At 57.2% G+C, this 21773-nt stretch overlaps 1 protein-coding gene across 1 annotated transcript in view; it reads left to right on the plus strand.

Annotated features, from left to right (window-relative positions):
• TTBK1 (tau tubulin kinase 1) overlaps positions 1–19998 on the plus strand; it is a 35346-nt gene extending 15348 nt beyond the window's left edge. The window contains exons 13-14 of the mRNA XM_068558292.1: positions 17403–18946; positions 19614–19998. Coding sequence (XP_068414393.1) covers positions 17403–18946; positions 19614–19998 — 1929 coding nt within the window. The remainder of the gene's footprint in view (positions 1–17402; positions 18947–19613) is intronic.
• Positions 19999–21773: the final 1775 nt, after the last annotated feature.

Genomic DNA, 21773 nt, shown 5'->3' on the forward strand with positions numbered 1-21773 from the left:
GAGTGGATGATGTCACCCAAGAGGACACCCAAGAGGGTGGGGAGAGCCAAGGGTGAAGGCAGAGCTGGGAAACATTCACACCTGGGAGGGGAGGGGTGAAAGGAAAGGGAGCCCTTGAAAAAGAGTGAGATGAAGGGGTCAGAGCGTGGAACACCTGGGGAGAGGGCTCCTGGAAGTCAGCGAAGGAGCTGCTGAAAGGGGGTGAGGGCAGCAGGGGATGTCCTGTGGTCAGGGTAGGCTCCATGTGGGGGGTGAGCCCTGAGGACCAGGACGCTCAGACAGTGATGGGGAGAAAAGGAGCCAGGGCAGCAGGGACCCTAAACTGGGCACAGGGGCGGGCATGTTGGGGGCCCTGGGTGGACCTGGTCAGGCTGCCATGGCACCTTCTTGTGTGGGAGGGACTGGGGGACAAGGCAGGACGGGCAGGGAGGGGCCAGATGGTGGTTGCATCATAAATGCCAGGGTGAGGGTCCGCAGCATGTCTCATGGTATTTTGGTTATTTTCTTCTGGCAAACATGGGGTGTCAGAATGGGCAGAAGGCCGCTGGCCTGGCCTGGCTTCTCTGTGTGGGGTAGAGGCTGACCTCTGATCCAGGAAGTGGCTCCAACACTCACCCTGGGTGCTGAATGGGGTCTGTGCTCCCTCAGAGGACTGGGGAGAGCCAAGGAGGTGATGCCAGAGGGCTCAGGGGCTGTGCCGCGTTCCACTGGACTGTCCCACGTCGGGGGCATGCACGCACAAGGCTCTGGGAGATGCCAGGTGCAGGGCCGGGGCCAGTTCCGCTGTGTGCTCAGAATCGGGAGGTCTGGCCGGGAGATCGCAGGTGCTCTGGAGAAGGCAGCTCCAAGCAGGGCTGTCTTTAGGCCCCATCCCTGTGTGTAGAAGAGACAACCTCTGACCCAAGATCCTGAGGAGTGTTCGTTCTGGCCTTGCCCTGGACACTGGAAAACTGGGGGCTCAAAAAGTGGGGACCATGAGCTTCCACCCAGAGAGGTCCTAGCCAGCCTGAGTTGGAGGCTCAGCTGGGGCAGGATGTGGGCAGCATGGCTGTGTTGCTGACCTGGACACTGTGCCCACCAGAACCAGCCCTGGGAAGCAGGAGAAGGAGCAAGATCTGTTTGGGCTCCCTTGCTCCCCTCTCATTCATTCACGCATTCATTCATCACCTAGTCATTCCCTACTTACCGCGCATCTACTCTGTGCCGGGGACCGGAGGCATCAGAGATCAGACACACAATCGGTCGTGCTCTTGGGAGGTGCAGAGTGGAGGAAAGGAGACAGGTGGTGGTGGTGTGGGGTGGAGAGAAAGCCCAGAATTAAAATCAGGAGGCCAAGTTCTGGACCTGGGCTCTTCCAGTCCCTTCCTGGTGACTGTAGGCCAAGTGGGTCTCAGAATCGGGGTGCTGAGCTATCTGGGAGGTTTTTCTCGCCTTCAGATGCAACCCCCCTTGTCCTAGGAGTCAGCCTCACACTGGGGAATTCCAGCCAAGGGGGTGAGGAGAGATTTGGGGGAGCAGGCTCAGGCCTGTCGTACAGTCAGTCTTGGGCTCAGGTCCTGCTCGTGACAAGGGCGGGCATTGCCTGTCTCAGTGAGCGATGAGCTGATGAGTCGTGTGAGTCTGGAGGGGATGTTAGGTGTGTGCGGGCCTTGGTTTCCCCACACTGTACAGAGGGAGGTTGGTCAGCATTCCATGGCTGCGTGTGTGCCATAGAATGTCAGTGTCAGCTTACCCAAGAGTGTGCAGCGGTGTGTGGGCGTGTCCGTGTGTGTACGCATGCATGTGGGTGCACGTCGGAGTGTCTGTGTAGAGCGCGTAGTGGGTCTGCGAGTGTGTGGAGATCCATGGAAGCCTAGAACGTCACAGCTGGCAGGGTAATCATCACAGTACATGATAGTTCTAATGAGGATATAACAGCTGGCACTGCTCCCAAAATTCCATATTCTACACGTGTATTCCTCACAACAATACTGTGCAGAGGCCATCCCCATTTACAAGGTAAGGAAACTGAGGCTCAGAGTAGCTAAGTCTTTAGCCCAGGGTCACCAGCTGCTAAGTGGTAGAAGCAGGATTTGAATCCAGGCAGCTGGCTCCAGGGCTGTGCCCGGAGCCACACAGTCTGAGGCCTGTGTGTTTAAGAGAGGAGCAAACACAGGCCGGAGAGAGCAGATGACTTGTGCGGGATCAGAAAGAGCCTTTGTGGGGGGTGTGTGTGTGTTGCATGCACACATGTGTGTGCGCCTGCTGGCTGGACTGTGGCAGCAGGTGTGCCTGTGGGCGTGTCATTGTGTGTGGTGCAGTCTCTGTGTGTGTCTGGGTGTGAGCACATGGGGCAGGACATGTCTTGGAGTATTTCAGTACAGCAGGGTGAAGCTGACTCCTTCCTTCGCCAAGGGCAGGGGAAGAGGGAGGAATGGACTGGCACATGTTCTCCTTCTTTTGGTCTGGAAAGAGTCCTGAGCCCAGCCTGGGTGGGGGATCCAAAGCTGGCTGCACACTGGAATCCCAGTTTGTGGAACTCCCCCCATCCTGTAATGTAACTAGATTAAGCGGCTCAGGGCAGGCAGGAAGTCTCTATAGGGACCCCACCCTGCCGCCTTTCTGCAAGGAAGCCCCTCCTAGTCCCAGCTCCGTCTGCTTGGTGTCTGATGTGTGAACTTCCTCCTAACAGCTCCTAAGATAGGAGCACCTGCAACTCTGTCACCTACCCCCGTGGGGAGCCGGGACGAGGATAATGTGGAAGCAGGCAGTTTTAGAGCATCTATTGTTCTTTGGTGTGCAGAGCATGATACTTCAATTTTTTTCTTACACACACCTTGTTTTCTTCTCTCCGGAATTTACGGTGCAAATTAGAAGTGACCGGGAAAGCCAGGGCAGAGGAGAGAGCAGCGGACAGAGTGTGTGATTTGGGGGAGGGATGTTTACCCTCCTTCCAGGTTGTCTCTGGCTGATAACCCAGTGGGTCAACATTCCCTGAGTACATGGACATTTGTTTGGCAGCCCCTAGAGCATTTCCCTGCCACGTGTGCGAGGGGCTGGGGGACAAAGATGAATCGGAGCTTACAGTCAAGGGGGTGGGGTGGGGATGCAAACGTGGAGACACGGTGTTTACAGTCAAGGGACATAGGGAGATAACAGAGAACTTTCTTCTGCTAGGAACAGGGAGCCAGCCTGCCTGGGAAGCTGGGGTGGCCTCAGAGACATGACACTTCAGTGGGGCACTGAGGACAGGGAGGTGGCCACAAGAAGTACCTGGCCTGAAAGGGCAGGAGCACGCTGGGATTAAATCCCTCTGGCAGCTGACCAAACTCTGGCTGAGATGCTGAACTTGAGCCACCCGCCTGTGCTGTGAGAGGGGCTGTGGGCAACTGTGGATACCTTTGGCCCTCAGTATCCCCAGGTGGGCCTGGGACCCCTAACCCTCAGTGCAGACAGGACTGGTTCAGAAGGATCCTAGACTTGGCCACAAAGAAGCTGGAAGGGAAAGCAGAGTGAGGGCAAAGACGATCCTACAGAATATTCTGTCTCCTCGCCTTTCTGCTGGAGGTTCCATGCTGGGTCCCTGGACCCCCATTCAATGGCCTCAGGGGCCCCCTCCTCCTCAGCCCTCTAGCAGCTGGCCCAGCCAGTCCTCACTGGCCCCGCCTAAAGCTATGTAAACTGGCCTCAGTCCCAGGAAGAGCTAGGGGTCAGGATGGGAAACATCTGATGACAGCCAAGTCACCATTTCCATCCCCATAAGCCTGGGACACTGAGCCCCACTTTCCCTTTTCCCTTTGAGGGCACGAGGGCAGCAGGGCACAGGCGGGATTCTTCCCAACGGTGGCCAAGTGAGGCGGCCACACCCTGCCATGCCGCTTGACCTTGCAGAGGACAGGGAAAAAGCCACCTTGGAGAAATGATTTCGATCGACTCCTCCACCCCCCAGTCCTCTATCTCTTTCTTCATTCTCAAGAGTGATTTAAAGGGTAATAAAACAGTTCACATGACACAGCATTTACACCATGGCCAGCACTGTTCTAAGGGCTTTGCATACTATAACATCTGATCCTTACAAAGGTCCTATGATGTGGGAACCATAGTTACCCCCATTTTACAGATGAGGAAGCTGAGGCATGAAGAAGTAAAGTAACTTGCTTGAGGTCACCCAGGTAGTAAGTGGTGGAGTTGGGATTCAAACATAAGTAGTCGGACCTCAGAGTCCTACCCTCTGCTACATTGCCACTGAGACCCTGATTGCCCCTGTCATGGGGGCAGGAGTGCCACCCCAGAGGGCTTGTAGCTGGTGTTCTCTAGACTTCATGAAGGGCATGGAGTCCAGCCGGGAAGACAGATGGTGCCCAGATGCTAATACATTTTAGAGCGGCCTTCCTGGGGGGCAGGATTTCCCCAGCCCAGAGGGAACCCCGAGCTATGTAGAGCTAAGCCAGGAAGGCATCCTGGAGAAAGTGAGTGACCAAGGTCTCTGCAAGGAGACCATGGTGTGAGGAGGAGGCCGGGAAAGGGCATTGGAGGCCGGAGCCTAGATTGTGAGGCAGGAAAGTACTACAGTCTGCACCCCTCTGCACCCTGCTGGACCCTGCCGACCTGCCCGGGACGCCGGTGCCGCAGGGGCTGTCAGCGGTGGGGTGGCCCCCCGAGACGGAGCTGTCGAGTCTGTGCCTGACGCCTCTTTTCCCTCCACTCTCTTGGTCTCTTTCAGTTGGAGGAGGACAGACTCTCGGGGCACTCCCTCCCGCGGTACAGCCCCCTGCGACGACTGGCGTCCTCCGTTTTCTCCTCCTCCACGCTGGAGACCGAGCATTACCCTCACCCTGGCGGCGGCGGCTCCTCCGGTTCCCTCATTCAGCGCAGCCGCTCGGCGGAGAGCAGCCCCGTGCGGGCGCCCCACCGGCGCCACGCGCCCCTGGCCGCCGGCAACCACAGACTCGTGCCCTCGGTGCTCCGCATCTCGCGGTCACAGCTGCAGCAGGTGTGGGCCCGCTTCACGCACAAGACCTAGGCTGGGCCCCCCCCCTCCTGGAGGGGGCAGGTGGGGGGGGGGCTGGGGAGCAGGCAGAGACCGTGGTTCCTTCCCAGGACGCAATAATCACACACTCATACACCCTGTCCCTCCCCATCATGCAATACAGCCCCCTATAACGTTGGCCCAACGTACTGTAACGCCCCGCCCCTCACCCCCCATCATCTCCCTTTGCTTGGTGCCAGCCAAATGGTGCAGGGAGGGATGGGGCTGTTGGTGCAGTTTCTGGGACAGGACAGGGGCCCTGGGCTGGAGCCACCAGTGAGTCCAGAGTCCAGTGGAAACCAAGGTGTCAGGGAGAGGCATGCTGGGTCAGAGTCAGTCTGGAATGGGGCTTATTCTTTTTAATCTGTGATCTCTTGGCATAGTTGGGCCTGGTCCACCCTTGAGGGGAGTGCCAGGAGACTGGGTCCCTCTTGGTGTGCTGTGTGTCTGTCTATCCGCGTGGGGCAAGGCGTGTGGCCCTGTGTGTGAGACGGGGACCTGGCCAGCCAGATTTGGGGCTTGGTGGGAAAGTGCCTCTACACTCAGTGGTACGGGAGGAAGCAGCCCTGTGACCCAGTGAGCGCTTCCCATGCCATTGTCACAGAGGACAGAGTCCTTGCCCTCCCACATCTCAACCCAGGAGGCCTGGAGCTCAATCCACTGTCGGCTGCCCCTCCCCCAAGGCATATGTGCCATCATCCACTGGTGGGATTGGTTGCCTGGCTCAGCTCCTTAGGAGCTGAGCAAGTATGAACAGGGGCCTGGGATCTGCCTCTCAAGGCGAGCTGGAGCCTCGGGGTGAAAGGACCCCGTCTAGTAGCAGTGGCAGAGAGGGTGGTTGCAAAGGATGAGGTAGGACCTGTGAGCTCAGGACGAATTCCAGACACAGCAGTCCCACCACTGCCCCTCTCAGAGGGTGACTCCTTCCTGTGGGTGCTCAGCCAATCTTTTTGCCCCCCAGGGGCGGTGGTGAAGACAGAGCAACAGGGCACCTGGTAGGCTGATCAGATGGGGATCTGGAGATGGGTGGGGGATCAGGATGCCAGATTGCTTATGCTCTTTCTGCCTGTTTCTCAGCACCCAACCTGTCACTGCAGGGACCCCCAAGGTTTTCTTTCTTCGTTCCCGCCCATGTCAGCCAGCACCTCTGTTCCCCTGGGGAATGCGGCAGTGGTGAAGATGGCTCCAAGAAGGGCAGTACCTGTATAGGGAGGGAAGGAGGGGAGGAGGCCCGAAGGTTTGCAAAATGTTTATTGCAGTAAGGTTGCGTCTGTGTGTGTGCTTGTGTGCATGCAGGTACACTTATGAGTCTGAGTGTGCTTATGTATGAGCATTTGTGCATGTGGCAGGGTTGCCACGGATAGATGCTCAGGCTTTGCGCTGCCATTTACACAGACCCTAATGTGAATGGCATCCACTGAAGTTGCACAGTGCTGCAGTCCTGTGTGTGTGGGTGTGTATGAGTGTCCGTGTGTGTGTGTGTGTGTGTGTGTTAGGGAGTCAGAAAGATGTTTGGGCAGTCCTTGGTAGTTTCCTATGTACCTACTATCATCCTGGCTCCTCTTTCTCCCTCCTTCCTCTCTTGATGTCTGCTTCACTCCCAACTCATCTCCCTTCAACTCCTGTCTCTGGTTGCGGTAGAGGCCTCAGGGCCCCTGCCCCAGCCTAGGGATGCCGTAGTGGGTGGGCAGTGTCCTGAGCCAAACTGTTCTCATAGATGGCTCATCCATGTGAGATAAGCCTGCACCCACCACTCTCCTTTCTCCAAAATCTGTTTCTTTTTGAGGATATCTGGGCCAAGAGCACCCTCTCCATCGAGGAATGAAAGCCAGACTCGGGCCCACCCCCATCCTGACTGCTCATTTTTGAACCTCCTCAAGTCCAAGCCTCTGTTGCCCTCCGGGATGTTCTGTGTGGCTCTGCATCCTGCGGTGGCAGAAGGTAGAGGAGGGTCAGGGTAGACCCTCAAGAAAAGAGGGAAAACACAAAGCACAAAGGTGAGGGGGTGGGATGGACAGTAGCCCTACTCCCCGCCTTCTGGCACTGCCCCCCTCTCTCCCTGCTACCCTCTGGCCCTCTTTCCGTCCTCTCCAGCTAGTGGCAGGGGCTGAAATGAAGGGGAGTCTGTCCACCAGCCACTCTAAAAGTCAGCAGCAGTGGGGGAAGGGCCCCTGTTATCTGGGATTAGATGAAACCAAGCACTCTGTTATCCGGCATTTCCTTCCAGAGGGTTCCACTACCCGACCCTGAGCACAGCTCCCACTCAGTGACCAGCACCGTGAGGTACTCTAAGATCCCAAAGTGCCTTGTGACATATCAAAGATGATGGCACTAGCTTCAGCCTCGTTTTAGCATTAAACACATATTACTGTTTCCAAAGCTTTTGGAGGTGGGGAATCCTGTTTAGCAACCCCAAAGTGGCTGAATTTTCAAACACACACACACACACACACACACACACACACACACACCAGAACTGATAACTGTGGGAGAGGATGTGTCCTTCAAAGTAAGATCATGATTCAAAACATTTTGTCCTTTGGGGGACATCCTTTTACGTGTCCTCTGTAGTGGAGGAGATACTGTCTTATAAGCCATAAAGCTCTGAACTAACAGGAAGTGATCTTGATAATATTAAGATTATCTCAGGGCCCCTGCCCCAGCCTAGGGATGCCATAGTGGGTGGGCAGTGCCCTGAGCCAAACTGTTCTCATGGATGTCTCATCCATGTGAGCTAAGCCTGCACCCACCACTCTCCTTTCTCCAAAATCTGTTTCTTTTTGAGGATATCTGGGCCAAGAGCACCCTCTCCATCTAGGAATGACCTCTTGAGGGTAGTTTTGACTTTTGGAACATCTAAGGCCATTTGAAGCCACGTGTGTTGGAGCAAGTTCATGTGAAGCTCAGCAGAGCCCTGCATGGTTTGGAGTTGGGGTGCTTGTCTCTAGGTCCCAGCCTGGGTAGGGACCTGGAGTGTTGTCAGGCTCCTTTGGGTTTCCCAAAGAAGAGGTCAGAGTGTTTCAAGAAATGATACCCTGCTTGGGGAAAGCACATAGCCTCCCCAAGGTCGTCTTTGAAAAGAAGCAGCACTCTTTGTTGTATTGGAAAATGATATTTTCATACTTTAAAGTCACACCCTGCATGTAGTGGTGGCTTCCAATTATTAATTAATTTATTTTATTTAACAGTCACTGGCACACAGAGCTTATTATGTGCCAGGCAGTGATCTAAGCACTTTACAAAAATAACTTGTTTAATCCTCATAATAGCCTAGGAAGTAGATCCCAGTATTATCTGCATTAAATGGATTAATCAGAATATCTAATTTACAAAAGCATATTAAAAACCCCACCAATGCCGAATAACTGAGGTCTTGTTTGATGGGAGTTTTAAAGCGTTTTAGTCTGTGTATTGGTCTATTTACTATTTACTGTCCTTTCTGGTTGGCCCCTCCTCGCTCTATCTAGGAAGAAGGAAGTTGTCTATGAGTCAGACTCTCCTTCCTTCTCCATCCCAGAGTCCAGGTGGGGGTCACTCCAGAGTACTGGGGTTGGTTGAAATGGCTGGACCCTGTCTCTCCAGAGACCCCAACCTCTCAATCCCACATGGCCCCAAGCATCCCATAGCAGCTCTGGGGATTAGATGGGCGGAGTAAGAGTTCCGGTGAGAAAGCAGGTGCTCAAAACCCTGTCCTCAGTGGTATTGGTGGAATCCTTGGGGTCAGGCTCACAGGCAGGGCAGGTATTGGCATTGGTGACCACTGACCATGGAGATGTGATATGTCACCAACTCACATGTCAACAGGAGCCAAGCAGTGTCAGGGAGAGGGCACTTGTGGGGATTGTGGTAAACAGAGGGACCACCACCACCCTCAGCTCAGCCAATTGTTGCCAGTATCTTCCAATTTTTAAGTGAAATCTCACAATTTTTAATTAGTGGCCTCTAATTTTTTAAAAGCAACAACTTTTTAAAGAAAAATCACTGTGTGAGCTAAACAAAACCGGTTTACAGGCAGAGACCCTGAACTCCGTTTGAACCTCTCTGAGCCTGAGGACTCCCCCACTCCCCCAAATCTATCCAAGGCTGTAGCACTCAAATGGGGGCAGTGTTCTGCCCCAGGAACTCATACTCGGTGGGCTTCTTAAGAGAAGGCAGTTCGTGGCCAGTGGGGCTGTGTGCTGTGTGTACATGTCAGTGAGCTCATGGTGTGTGTGCCTAAGTGTGTGTGTGGGCCGGTGGATTTGTTCATGGCAAGTGGGGTCCTCCTCAGAGGACCAGTATTTTCTCTGTGGGACAGGAACCTGAGTCAGTGAAAAATGCTCTAGTAAATTCTCAGTAATGAATAGACCCCCCCCCCACCCACCCACTTAAGGCAGCTTGGGTCACAGCAATAACCATTCAACACTCACCCCCGCCGCTAGCATCCCGAACCCAGCAATCTCCTTTGCGTTTCCAGTTGTGGGGAAAAGGGGAATAGCCCTGCCCAGCACATGGGGGAATAGTGGAAACTCTGAGCCATGCTGGTACCTTAACCCTTGCTCCCCCAGCCAAGAGGGGCAGGCCCCTCCAATCCCAGGAAAAGCCAGGGTTCCTCTCTGTGGAGGGGCCCAGGACCCTCCTTTGCTATTTCTCTCCTCTGCCCTGCTTAGATCTCCTTTTCTGGGGAGGGGTGGTGCTGTCTGCCCAGGCAGTGGTTGGGGGGGTCTGGGCTACTGGGGTGGGCAGAAAGAGCTGTGGCAATGTGTCTGTATTGGGTGGCCAGGGGAGGGGACCATGCTTAGGGAGGATATGGGGGCCCCTGGCTGTGGGAGCATAATGCTGTATCCCCTGCTGTCCTTGGGTTGATTTGGTACCTGAGGATGGAAGCATAGACCTCTAAGGAGGGCCCGAACACCACCCCACCCCACCCCAAACTCCACTGAGATTCCAACCCATAGGGCAGGAATCAGCCCACCCCCATGGGCAGTCCTTGGTAACAAGGAGTGTGGCAAATCACTCTTCTTAAGTTGGGGGGCACGTCCCCAAAGTTTGCATTATTCCCATTAGGGACAGAGGTGCCCCCTGGGACTGGTGGGGTCAGCCTCTGAAAATTTTAAAGCATTCTTCTCCCTAAGGGAGAGGCTCCCAGCCTGAGGACCACATCCCTCAAATATCCCAAATGGTTTCTCACACCACCCAGTGGGCTTCCCAGCTTAGGGAGCCCCTGGGCTTGAATGGCCCCAGCCCCCCAAATGAATAGTTAAGAAGCAGTGGGGGAAGAAGGGCAGTGAAGCCCAAAGGACTATGGGAACCTTCCTAGACCTCCGCTTCCACTTGGTTCCGCCGTGCATCCCACCACGTACCCTCCCTTCTACCTGCACAGGCTCTGAGGGTGGGGGGGCTGGGGTTCACCTTGCCACGACTAACAGGCCCCCCCCCCCCCCACACACACCCATAGCTGCACGCACGCTTCATGCACTCTCCGGACAGCAAACTAGCGGCCCCCCGCCCAGGAGAGCACGAGGATCGTGTTTCCGGGCCCCTCTCGCAGGTTTATCACTGTATCGGGACCCCATCTACCACATTCCCCTTTGTCCCCGACCCCTGGACCCGCCCCCGCGGCCGTCGCACCACGAATGTACGTTAAGTCTTTTTAACTAGCTGCTAAGCGGCGTGATCAGGGTACCGCCAGGCCTCTTGAGTCCCCGGCTCAAGACCCGCCCCTCACGTCGCCAGAGCTGCCCTCCCGGGCGCCCCGACGTGTGCGACCCGAGGTGGTGTCAGCTTCTGCGCCCCGCCCCCGCCGAGCTGCCTGTTGCTAAAGTCCTCCCCCGGGTTATCGCCCGCAGCCGCCCGCCGCCCCCGCCCCGCGCTGTGATTGTGTTAGCTTTCCCTCCGCAGGCTCTCGGTCGCAGGGTCCCTGGCCCGGGGCGGGGCGGGGCTGGAGTGGTGGCTCGCCCCTCAGGGCTTCAGGGCAGGATGCTGACGAGGGCTGGGAGGGCAAGCTGGCCAATTCTCCGGGCTCGAAGAGCCCCTGTCGCCCACCCCTGATTCCAGTTACCTCACCACCTACAGAGCTGCGCCCTCCCCGCCCCAAATAACTGGCCTTGCAATTGGATGCCAAAGAGCCCAGAGTTGAGGGGGACCCAAGCTTTGAGCCTAGGTCTCTCAGAGCCACCCAACACCCCCTTTTGGCCCAAGCCCCTGCGTCCGTGTCTCCTGCCCCACCCCACTTACACCGAGGGCCCTGGGGGTCCCCAAACATGCCCCCACTTCCAGCTCTTCTCTCTTCCCACCCCCGAAAATAAAACTCAGGGACCAACATCTGCTTCCTTTGCACTTGCTCCGTCGACCCCTGCCCCCCCACTTGGAGGGGCTTCCGAGGGTGAGGAGGCGGGGTTCGGGGCCCTTGTGGCTGACAGCATTGAGCGAGGAGAGGGCTGGCCCCTGCCCCCTAAGAAGTGAGACTGGTGGGATGGGGGAAGCTCAGCCCTGGGGCCCACCTGAGCCCTTTCCCTCCAGGGACCCGAGGAGCCCCCTCCCATTGTTGGGAGACTTCCTGATCGAGGTGGGGAGGGGAGCGAGGGATAGGAAGGGGGTTGGCGAGAGGACCTCCCTCCCGGAGGTCCCGAATCCCAGCCTGTTTATTCCTGGGCTTCCCCATCCCATCATAACACCCCCCCCCCATTTTGTACTGCAATAATACTGTATTATAAGCTTGCACTATTTCCCAACCCCGGCCAGCATAAGCATGCACGAAAAACTCGAAACCACACACACACACAGGAAGATGGGACGCTTTTTTTTTTCTTTCTCTCTCTCTCCGGGGTGCGTCCTCAGCGTACAGAGCGGCGTCGGGGGGCCCCGGGCCAGGGTAGAAGAGCATGCACTGAGACCCCGCCCCTAGACTGCGAGTACTGTACAAATCCAACACTTGAAACTGACACGCACACGCGCGGCGCCGCCGGGGAGGGGGGTGGGACACGGACACGCACCCCCGCGCACACGGCCACGCACAGGCGGGGGTGGGGGGCGCCCCGCCGTCACGCGTCGCTGTGCGAGGGATCTTGTGCCTTTTAAAGTCCCTGTATGTTAATGCAGACAATCCGGCGAGCTTGTGTACTACCGATTCCTGATTAAAGACGCCTTCCAGGAACCTGCACTTCGCCTGCTTTCTTTCACCCTCCTCCTTCCTAACCCACCATTCGATGCAGAACCAATTCTGGGGTCGCCAGGCTGGGCAGAGGGCAGGGTCTAGTCTTTTGCTGACTCAGAGATAGGGTGGGGGGCAAACTCCAGATCAATGGATCCAGCCCCACTCCTACCTCCGCCAGGACAGGCTAGATCGGGAGGGGACCGGAGGTTTCAGCCTAGTTGGACTTGAGCAACCCTCACGAGGCGGCTGGCTGTCTCCTTTCATCCGCGGGAGGGCTTTGGGGGTGGACTCTGGTCTTTGGGGCCGACTCCAAATCGCCAACTTGCTGGAGGGGGGATGCGGAGTAGGAAGGTGGGCGCACTAATCAGTTTCCTATGGATCAGACAATTGAGGCCAAGTGTGTGCTGGGGGTGGGAAGCCAGAATGCCAGAGAGCCCTGTGGGAGGGAAGGGCGCTGGAGCCTTCCCCCACCCCCTGCTTTAATGGGGGGTCTGAAGTAGCCCTGGCTTGGGGGAGAATGGTCTGTTGAGGGGGATCAGTGAGAGAGTGGATTGTGCAGAGCCAAGGGAATGCAGGGATAGAATGTGGGTTGAGGGAGAACTAGGACAAGGAGGGGGGGTGGGACACAAAGAAGGAGAGGCTCGCAGAGACTTTGGAGACTGCAGAGAGAGAGGGTGAAAGTGGAGGGGGGCTCACCCTCTCTCTGTCCCCCACCCCACCCCTGCAAGCCTGCAGCCACAGCACCAAAAGAGGAAGATACTTTTCTTGGGGCCTAAAGCAAGTGTGCGGGTAGAAGAAGGGCAAGCTACAGCTGCATTTCTTGACCCGCAGAGCATTTAGAATGTCCCCATGCTGTCAGATCCTTGCCCTGAGGCAGCCAGGGAGGGGTTGGGGACACTGAGATCTGGGGGTCAAGTATGTGAGGATCTGTAGAGACCTAGGGTAGGCAGCTGCCTTCCCAGGTCATCTTACCCCTTCCACCCAGATGACTGCCACAGGCCAGTGTGCCCGGGGTGGGTGGCACCCCTGGGTGTGGGGTGGAGGAGCAGAGGGAGGGCTCTTGGCTTGGCAGATGTGGTTCAAGAATAGAGACCCGGACAGACAGATGAAGAATCTGGGAAAGGCAGAGATCGGCAGAGGAAGCTACCCTGTTGACTTCTCATCTCCAATTTTCAGTCTGGGAAATTATGGCAATTGTGGGGGGAGGGTCCCCTGGGGAGGAGGGGAGATGGGAGGTATGCGCTGGGCAGCTGCTGAGGGAGGAGATGGGGCACTGCTGTGAGAGGCACAAAGCCCTCCCCGCCCTGCAGTGAGGGAGGGGCGGGGTGTCAGAGTTCACACTCCTCTTGTCCGTCGGCAGCCCCCCTTCTTTGACCTTGGGACTGTGGGCTGATGTGCAGTGCACAATGTCTGGGACTGGCTAGGGTCCAGGCAAGAGTTGCTCAATGCACGCTGTGTGGGGATGGGGGTATGTGGAGTAACCTGTCTCCAGCATCAGTAGCAGAGAAGTCAAGGCTGAGGAGAGCCCAGTTTTGTTGGTGGCAGGGGCAGTTGGGAGTCTGGTCCGTCTACCTCTGTTCACTTTTCCGGCTGACTGGAGTAAACACGGGCTTGGGCTGAGTTCTGAAGCTGGTGAGGCCACATGCTGCTGCTCTGGGCTCAGCGGAGGCAGGGGGAGGGCTGAGGCTTTCATTCTCTCTGTCTCAGCTCCAAAGGCCTGCCTCTCCTCCTCCCACACTATTCACCCTCACCACATCTGCCTTTGGCCTTTGGTTCACCAGGGAGCTTTGAAACAGATTTCTGGGCCTCATCTCTGACCTACAGAATCTAGGGAGTAGGACTCAGGGCTCTGTTTTTTTTAAAAAGCACCCCCAAGTAACGTTGTGCCAAGCATGCTGGAGTACCACAATAAGCAGACTGGAATCATAAAGGGCCACTGCCCTGGGAAGGGAGCAGGAAGGTGTGAGCTTCCCCAGAACCCGACTTCCGCTTGGTGACACCCAGCACTGTTTCTTCCCTCTGAGATAGACTGGGAGAGTGTCACTGCTGTCCCCCTCCCATGGTGTCCTCAGGTCTATAGGGCCAAGCACACAGAGGCTATCCAGTGACCGTTGGCTGATTGAATGAGCACAGGATCACATGGGCGAATGGATGGATACTCATTGGGCACAGGCATCCAGGAGAGGCCAGAAAGGGTGTGGGAGGACTTCCTGCTCTCTGAGGAGGGAGGAACTTGAGCCCAGCCCTGGCCCTCCCCAACATGGAGCCAGATGGGGAGGGGCTTTGAAATAGAAAACCCAGCATGCCCAGGCCAGGGTGGGCTTGGCAGTGATGCTTAGGGCAAACCTGTCCCTACTCTGAGGTTCACAGCTCTGCTAAAGGGCAGAGGGTCCTGAGTTTCTCCACGTGGGAGGATGGGAGGCCAGTGAGGCAGTGGAAAGAATTCTGAGTTCTGGGCTACCCTGGGTGGTGTGCTTTGTGACTTGGGCATGTTGATGCTTCTCTCCAGGCCTCAGTTTCCCAGTCTGATATTATCAGTGATGCCTGATTTCCAGTTCTCATCCCTCATCCCTCCCATGTAATGGAAGGGGAGGGCTTTGAGATGAAAGGAGAGAGGGTTCCAGCTATGATCATCTAATGTGGGCACTGTGAGCAGAGGATCCATCCTATGGATGGGGCTTTTCCTGAGAGATCCAAGAACTGGCCAGATGGCAGGGGAAAAGGTGGTTCTAACAGGGATGCCCAAAGTGTCAGAGATGGGACAGGGAAAATAGGCAGAGGTTTTGCTGAGAAAGAATGGCTTGGTGGGGTTGAAGGATATCCCTGCTGGGTAGGATGTATCTAGTGCTGGGTGGGTGAGTTCTGAGCCAGACAGGATAAAAACATAATCAGAACACACCCCAGAGTGTGCTGGGGTCCTATCCGGTGTCTGATGCTATTTTGTCTGGCATCACTCCTCCCCACTCCATCAAGGCCTCACTGATGGTCTGATTGTGAGGAAGATTATGGCAGTTAAGGAAGGGAGAAGTCACAGCCTTGAGCAAATCTTGGCCTTGGGGATTCCTTCCCCTCCACCAGCCTTTGGGCTGACTGCACAGAGACCTCAGCTGGGAGAGCCCCTTCTTTCCCCACCCCCCGCCCCCCGCCCACAGGTGTGGCATCCAGGAGTTTCTGGGGTTGAGGAAGGGATCAATGATCTTCAAACCAGAGTGAGCAGGGTGGGGAGGGAGCTAACATTTATCAATCAACTGCTATAAGCCAGACTCATTGCTAACATGACCTCATTTATGGTCACAGCCTTTGTGGAGAATGCATTATCCTCATTTAATTTCCTAATCTAAAGATTTCACACTCCATGAAAACAAGGACCAGATCTGTCTTGCTGATCCACAAATTCACAGCCTCTAACACAGCGGCCAAGACGATAGACATTCAAGGACTTCTTGAATGAATGAATGAATGAATGAATGAATGAAAAACCCTTAAGAGGCTCAGTGTTTATCAAGAAAGAGAGCCATGTAAACACGTGCTTGTGAAATAGAGGATGGGAGGTTCTGTAATGGAAGGATGTGGGAAAACAAGTAGAGTGATGAAGTCTGCTTGGTGGGGGGACAAGAAGCTTTCGGGGAAATGAGCTGTTTTAGCTGGGTCCTGGAGGAAGAACAGGAATTTGTCATGTCAATAGAGAGAGTGAGAGGAACCCTTGGGCAAAGGAAACTGCCTAGGGAAAGACCCAGAAGTGTGAGATGCATGAGGCATTTAGAGAACTGCTGGAACATAAGTGGGGGACCAGAGGGTGCTGCTCAAAGTGAGGTTGGAGCACAAGGTAGGAGTCAGATCACGGGGTGGGGTGGGGACAAGGTGGGGGGTGGGGATGCTCATGTGCCAAGCCAAAGATTGAAACTGTCTCCTGAGGACTGTGGGACCCACCATAGGTTTCTATAGGTTTGAATCTGTCTCCTGAGGACTGTGGGACCCACCATAGGTTTCTGCAGGTTTGAAGCAGAGACAAATGGGATCAGATTTAAGTTTCAGGAAGATCACTTGGGCAGCTGTAGGAAGAACGGATGGGCAATGCAGAACGGAAAAAACAGGTTGATGGCTGGGGAACCACCAGGCAGGACAGGGCTGTGCCCATGGGCATAGGGCAGCAGACACAGATGTTCAAGAGGAATGCCTGGCAGGACTCCCTGAGAGTCTGGATGGCACCTGAAGGTGTTGGAGCCCCTCCAGGGCTTCTGGTCTGCATGGGCTGTGTTTAGGAAAACAGAGGCCCTGTGTGTTCAAAAGGCTAACAAAGTGCTGGATACCATCAGTACCATCCCACCAGGAGGAACAAAGCCATGTCAGCCCTAATGGGGCCTGGCGCATTGTGGGTGCCTGGGGATGTGTGTGATTGACAAGGGCGGAGCTAGAGAAGACACAGCAGCTGAGGTCCTGGTAAGATGGTCAGGCCTTTTGAGTCTGGAAGGAAGGGGGCTAAGGGGAGATGTGGCAAGAATGTAGAAAACCAAGGACATGCCATCACATTGCCAAGAACTCTGCACAAAGCTTCAAAGGGTAAAACTTAAATCAAGTGAAAAGAAACTGCCTTTCATAGGCTGGCTGTGAGTTTTTGGGGGAAGTGTGGACTCAAAACATACCTATAGAGGACTGGAAAATTCCTGGCTGACAGACAGGTGGGAAGTGGGCTGGAGCTCCAGGGGCCCAGCCTGCACTTCAAGGGGTGGAGGATGGCCTGAACTTTGCCCTTGTCTGACAGGTTCTGGTGGCCCTGGTGGCCAGCTCCCTGGCTGCAGAGGAACTGTGCCCTGTGAGGAAGCAGTGAGGGCTGACCCAGACACTTGCTGCCTCTCTCTGGACCTGGTTTCCTACATGGTGGCTATGATGGCTCGCAGTTGTCATTTTCTTCTGTTGATTGAACTAGAGTTGCCTCTGGGTTTCAGGAAAGACATAGGATACAGAAGAGTGGGGGTAAAGGAGAGACTGGTAGACAGAAAAGCCACCAGGATCAAGGCCTGGGACCTCAGGGGACCTGGAGCATGAACACAGTTATTCATCAGAGATTTACTGAGCACTTACTAGGTGCCAGGGACCATTCTAAGCCCTGGGGACAGAGCAATGAGCAAAACAGCCCCAGCATGTGCTCTAGTGGAACTCACACTCTCATGGGCCTCCTAGCCTGGGAGTGCAGTCAGTCCTTCTCCGGCCCAGGACGGGGGAGTGACCTCAGTGGGTCCCTGTGTGTGCCCCTTGCAGGTATTCTCCGTGGCGCCCCCGTTTGAGGTGAATGGTCTCCCACGAGCCGTGCCCCTGAGCCTGCCCTACCAGGACTACAAGAAGGATCTCTCCGATTACCGCGAACGGGCTCGGCTGCTCAACAGGGCCCGGAGGGTGGACTTCTCGTACATGCTACTTGCCACCCCGCAGGTCCCGCTGGCTCCTGTTCAGCCTCAAACGAATGGGAAGGAGGAAGAGGAGGAGGAGGAGGAGGAGGAGGAGGAGGAGGAGGAAGAAGAAGAGGAGGAGGAGGAGGAAGAGGAGGAAGAAGAGGAGGAAGAAGAGGAGGAGGAGGCAGTGGCCCTGGGGGAGGTGCTGGGGCCACACAGTGGCTCCAGCAGTGAGGGCAGCGAGAGGAGCACGGACCGGAGCCAGGAGGGCGCCCCGTCCACGCTGCTGGCCGATGATCAGAAAGAGTCCAGGGGCCGAGCCTCCATGGCTGACGGGGACCTGGAGCCTGAGGAGGGCTCCAAAACGCTGGTGCTCGTCTCCCCTGGCGACATGAAGAAGTCGCCTGTCACTGCCGACCTGGCCCCCGACCCTGACCTGGGCACTCTGGCTGCCCTCACTCCTCAGCACGAACGGCCCCAGCCCACTGGCAGCCAGCTGGACGTGTCTGAGCCAGGCACCCTATCCTCCGTCCTCAAGTCTGAGCCCAAGCCCCCTGGGACCGGGACAGGGCTGGGGGCTGGGGCAGTGACCATAGGGGCAGGGGGAGTGGCAGTCACCTCCTCGCCCTTCACCAAAGTCGAGAGGACCTTTGTGCACATTGCAGAGAAAACCCACCTCAATGTCATGTCTTCCGGTGGACAAGCCTCCCGGTCTGAGGAGCTCAGCGCTGGGGGAGAGCTGGGCCTGGAGGTGCCCTCTGATGGAAGGGCTGAGGAGGAGGGGGCCTCCGTGTACCTGGAGAACGGCATTGCCATATCAGGGCTGGTGAGCTGTGTCCTGTCCGCCCCCCCCGGGAGCAGCCCCTTGGAGGTGACCACAGACTCACTGCCCAATGGCCCAGCCCTTGCCGATGGGCCAGCCCCGGCGTCCCTGCTGGAGCCAGGTCCCGAGAAACTGGCCACCATCTCCCCCAGTCGCCATGCCATGCCAGGCCCTCGCCCCAGGAGCCGAATCCCTGTCCTGCTGTCTGAGGAGGACACAGGCTCGGAGCCCTCAGGCTCACTGTCGGCCAAAGAGCGGTGGAGCAAGAGGGCCCGACCACAGCAGGACCTGGCGCGGCTGGTGATGGAGAAGAGGCAGGGCCGCCTGCTGTTGCGCCTGGCCTCTGGGGCCTCATCCTCTTCCAGTGAGGAGCAGCGCCGTGCCTCTGAGACACTCTCAGGCACAGGCTCCGAGGAGGACACGCCTGCCTCTGAGCCCGCGGTGCCCAGGAAAGCCGGGCGGGCAGCTGCCACCCGGAGCCGGATCCCCCGCCCCATCAGCACCCGCATGCCCACGCCTGCCGCAGCCCAGCAGCCCCCTGACAGACCCCAAGGCGCGGCCCCAGCATCTGACACAGCCATCACCAGCAGGTGAGAAACTGCTGCTAGTCCTGGGGCAGGCAGAGGGTGACTACAGATGGCTTCCACCAGCAGAGGCTTCCCTGGAGCCAAGTGCTATTGATAATTCAGGAAGGACCCTCAGCCACACCTCCTGTCCACCACCTCCCCAACTAAGTCTCTCTTCTGACTCAGCTCCCAGCCCTGTCACTGGGCTCAAGGGAGTGGCTGCAGTGAGTGTGTCTGGAGGGGTGCCAAGGAGGCCGGGCTTGGGAAAAGGCTGATGGGGGCCAGTGGGGTCCACACACAGCCTCTGGTGTGCCATGGGGCATTTGAGGCCAAAGGATAAAGGCCAGAATAGTTGGGAGGAAACATTATTCATATTAATATAAACATGGGTATATAATAGAGTAGCATGTAAAATCCATGTGAATTTTAAAGATAAAACAGAGACATCAAAGAAAGCCTGGAGCAAGCTCTTTTGGTAGCAGCCTGGGAGTGTGTGGCCCTTAGAGGTCCCGTTCTGGAGGATGGGGCACCATGCCTCAGTTTATCCATCTGTGCCAAGGTCTCCTCAGTTTCATCCAGCTCTGAGGATGCAGGACTCTGGAGCTCAGTGCCCAGGGAGATTCTGAAAATGTCGTTTTGTTTCTTTGCCCTCCTCTTGTCTCTTGCCTTCTGCCCTCCGCACCTCCCGCAGGCTCCAGCTGCAGAAGCCCCCAGGGACGGCCATTGCTGCTGACCTCCGTCCCAAACAGCCCCCCGGCCGTGGCCCGGGCCCAGGGCGAACCCAAGCCGGCACCAGGCCCCCAGCCCCGCGCAGTCCCGGCCTCCCCGCCTCCTCCGCGCACCATCCCAGCGCCTCCCCTCGGAGCCGGTCCCTGTCCCGCAAAGAGAGCCCCTCCCCCTCGCACCAGGCCCGGCCCGGGCCCCCCCCACCCCGGGGCGCCCCGCAGGCCCGGGCCCAGCCTGAAGGCACCCCCTCCCCGGGGGCCCCCAAGAAAGGACCCAGAGGGAAACTCCAGACTCAGCGCGTAACCAAAGGCCGGGCGGGGGTTGCGGAGGGTCGGGCTGGGGCCAGATAATGACGCGCGCGGCGCTCCGTGGCCCCTCACCCTCACCCCGGCCCCCCACCTGCAGCCGGCCACACTGGAACAGCTCCCAGCACAGCCTTACGCGCCTGACGCGCGCCACCCGCGGCCCCAGCTTCCTGCCTGCACCCGCGAGGACGCGCGCCAGCACACGCCGCGCCCACCCGCCGGCCCTGCGGAAGGGGACGCGGCGCCGCGGGGGGAGTGTCCGCCTCCCCATCCTTCCCCGTCTCCGCCCCTCCCCCTGCTGCCCTTCAGGTGGGGCAGGCCTACCCTACGCCCCGGGGAAGGCTCAGCGACTCTTCACCAAGGACTCCACGAATGGGGACGCCCTGCTCACCACCAGGCCTCTGCTGCTCTCCAAGCCCCCCCAGGGAACTCTGCTTACATATCCTGCGGCGCCTTTCCCTTCTCCTGACCCTCTTCCAGCCAAAGCTACACGCCCCAACCCTTTCGGAAAGGCAGCCTCAAATTCCAGAAGTGGAGGCTCCAGCCTCCCACTAGGGGTTAATCTCACGTCTCCTGGGAGCTGTGGTGGTTGGAAAGGGCTCTTCTCAGCTGCCAGACGGGGGTTGGGGAGGTGAGACCTAGGAGCCATTGGTCTACCGTGGTGTGAGGGGGCAGGTCTGACCTGCCCCAAAGTCAGCACCATCCTGGACACCCCTGTAGGAGGCAGTGGACAGGTGATGGGGGAAGGGTGCTCCCTTGCGCCTCTAGGGTGCAAAGACCCCCTCCCCCTTAGTTTGTGTGGGACCTCAGTGGGAACCATCAAGTGTGTGTGGGCTGCCTTCCTGGGCAAGTGTTTCCCAATGGGAAGTTGCAGGGGGGCTTTAAAAAAGGTTTCACCCCTTCCCTTTGTCCCTGGATCTAGTGCTCAGGACCCCTCACCATCAGGAATTCCTTCTTGCCATCTAACCTCAATCTTGCCTACTGCAGTTTCAGCCAACTTCTCTCTCTCCTGAATTCAGTGGAGGTGGAGAATGGCTGGTTATCATCTTCTCTGCACTGGCCCTTTGGAGATTCAGGGACTCAGTTCTAGCTGGGTCACCCTCCCTGTCCTCCTGCCTGTGGGGAGTAGGCTGGATCAGACCATCATCTTCCCCAGTGGGAGAGAGAGCAGAAATAGGCAGAGAGACAGACAGACAGCTGGCCCCTGGACTCAAGGCAGAAAGGCCCTTCTAACTTCCAGACTGTATGCTTGTGTGATAGGTCCAGCCCCAGTCCCCTCTGCCTCCAGCTCACCCTTCAGCCTGTCCCCTCTTGTCCTAATCCCAACCCATGCGGCTGAGCAGTCCCTGCAGCGGGTGAGGCCTCTGCTGCTCCATGAATGGATATGGGGCCTCCTCCTGGGTCTGGCTCCTGCATAGTTCATCCCAACTCATCATCAGCCTCAACTGCCTACATCCGGGCCAAGGGGCTGCAGAAGGGATAGCCAACCCTGCCTATCTGGGACAGGTCCCCTGCAGGCCTTCTCCATCCTCAGCACACACAGCCTCTGCCCCCTGGCCTGGCCCCTCTGTTCTTCCCTGGGTCACAGAGAGCAAGGCAAGACAACCAAGGGAAGAGGAAGAAAGGTCCCAGCCTGCCCTAGTGATCTGGCAGCATCCAGCCACCGTCACTTAGAAGGATGCCCATGAGGAAATTTGCCCCGAGAGAAGCCTGGTGGTGCCAGCTGAAGCCCCTGATGGAGAGTCGGCAGCTTGGGCAGCTGCTTCTATGCGAAGGTGGTGGTTTCTCTGCAGACCAGCCCAGGGGAGGACTCCAGGGTG

Source organism: Eschrichtius robustus, chromosome 12 (assembly GCF_028021215.1).
Source record: "Eschrichtius robustus isolate mEscRob2 chromosome 12, mEscRob2.pri, whole genome shotgun sequence".
Classification (NCBI taxonomy): domain Eukaryota; kingdom Metazoa; phylum Chordata; class Mammalia; order Artiodactyla; family Eschrichtiidae; genus Eschrichtius; species Eschrichtius robustus.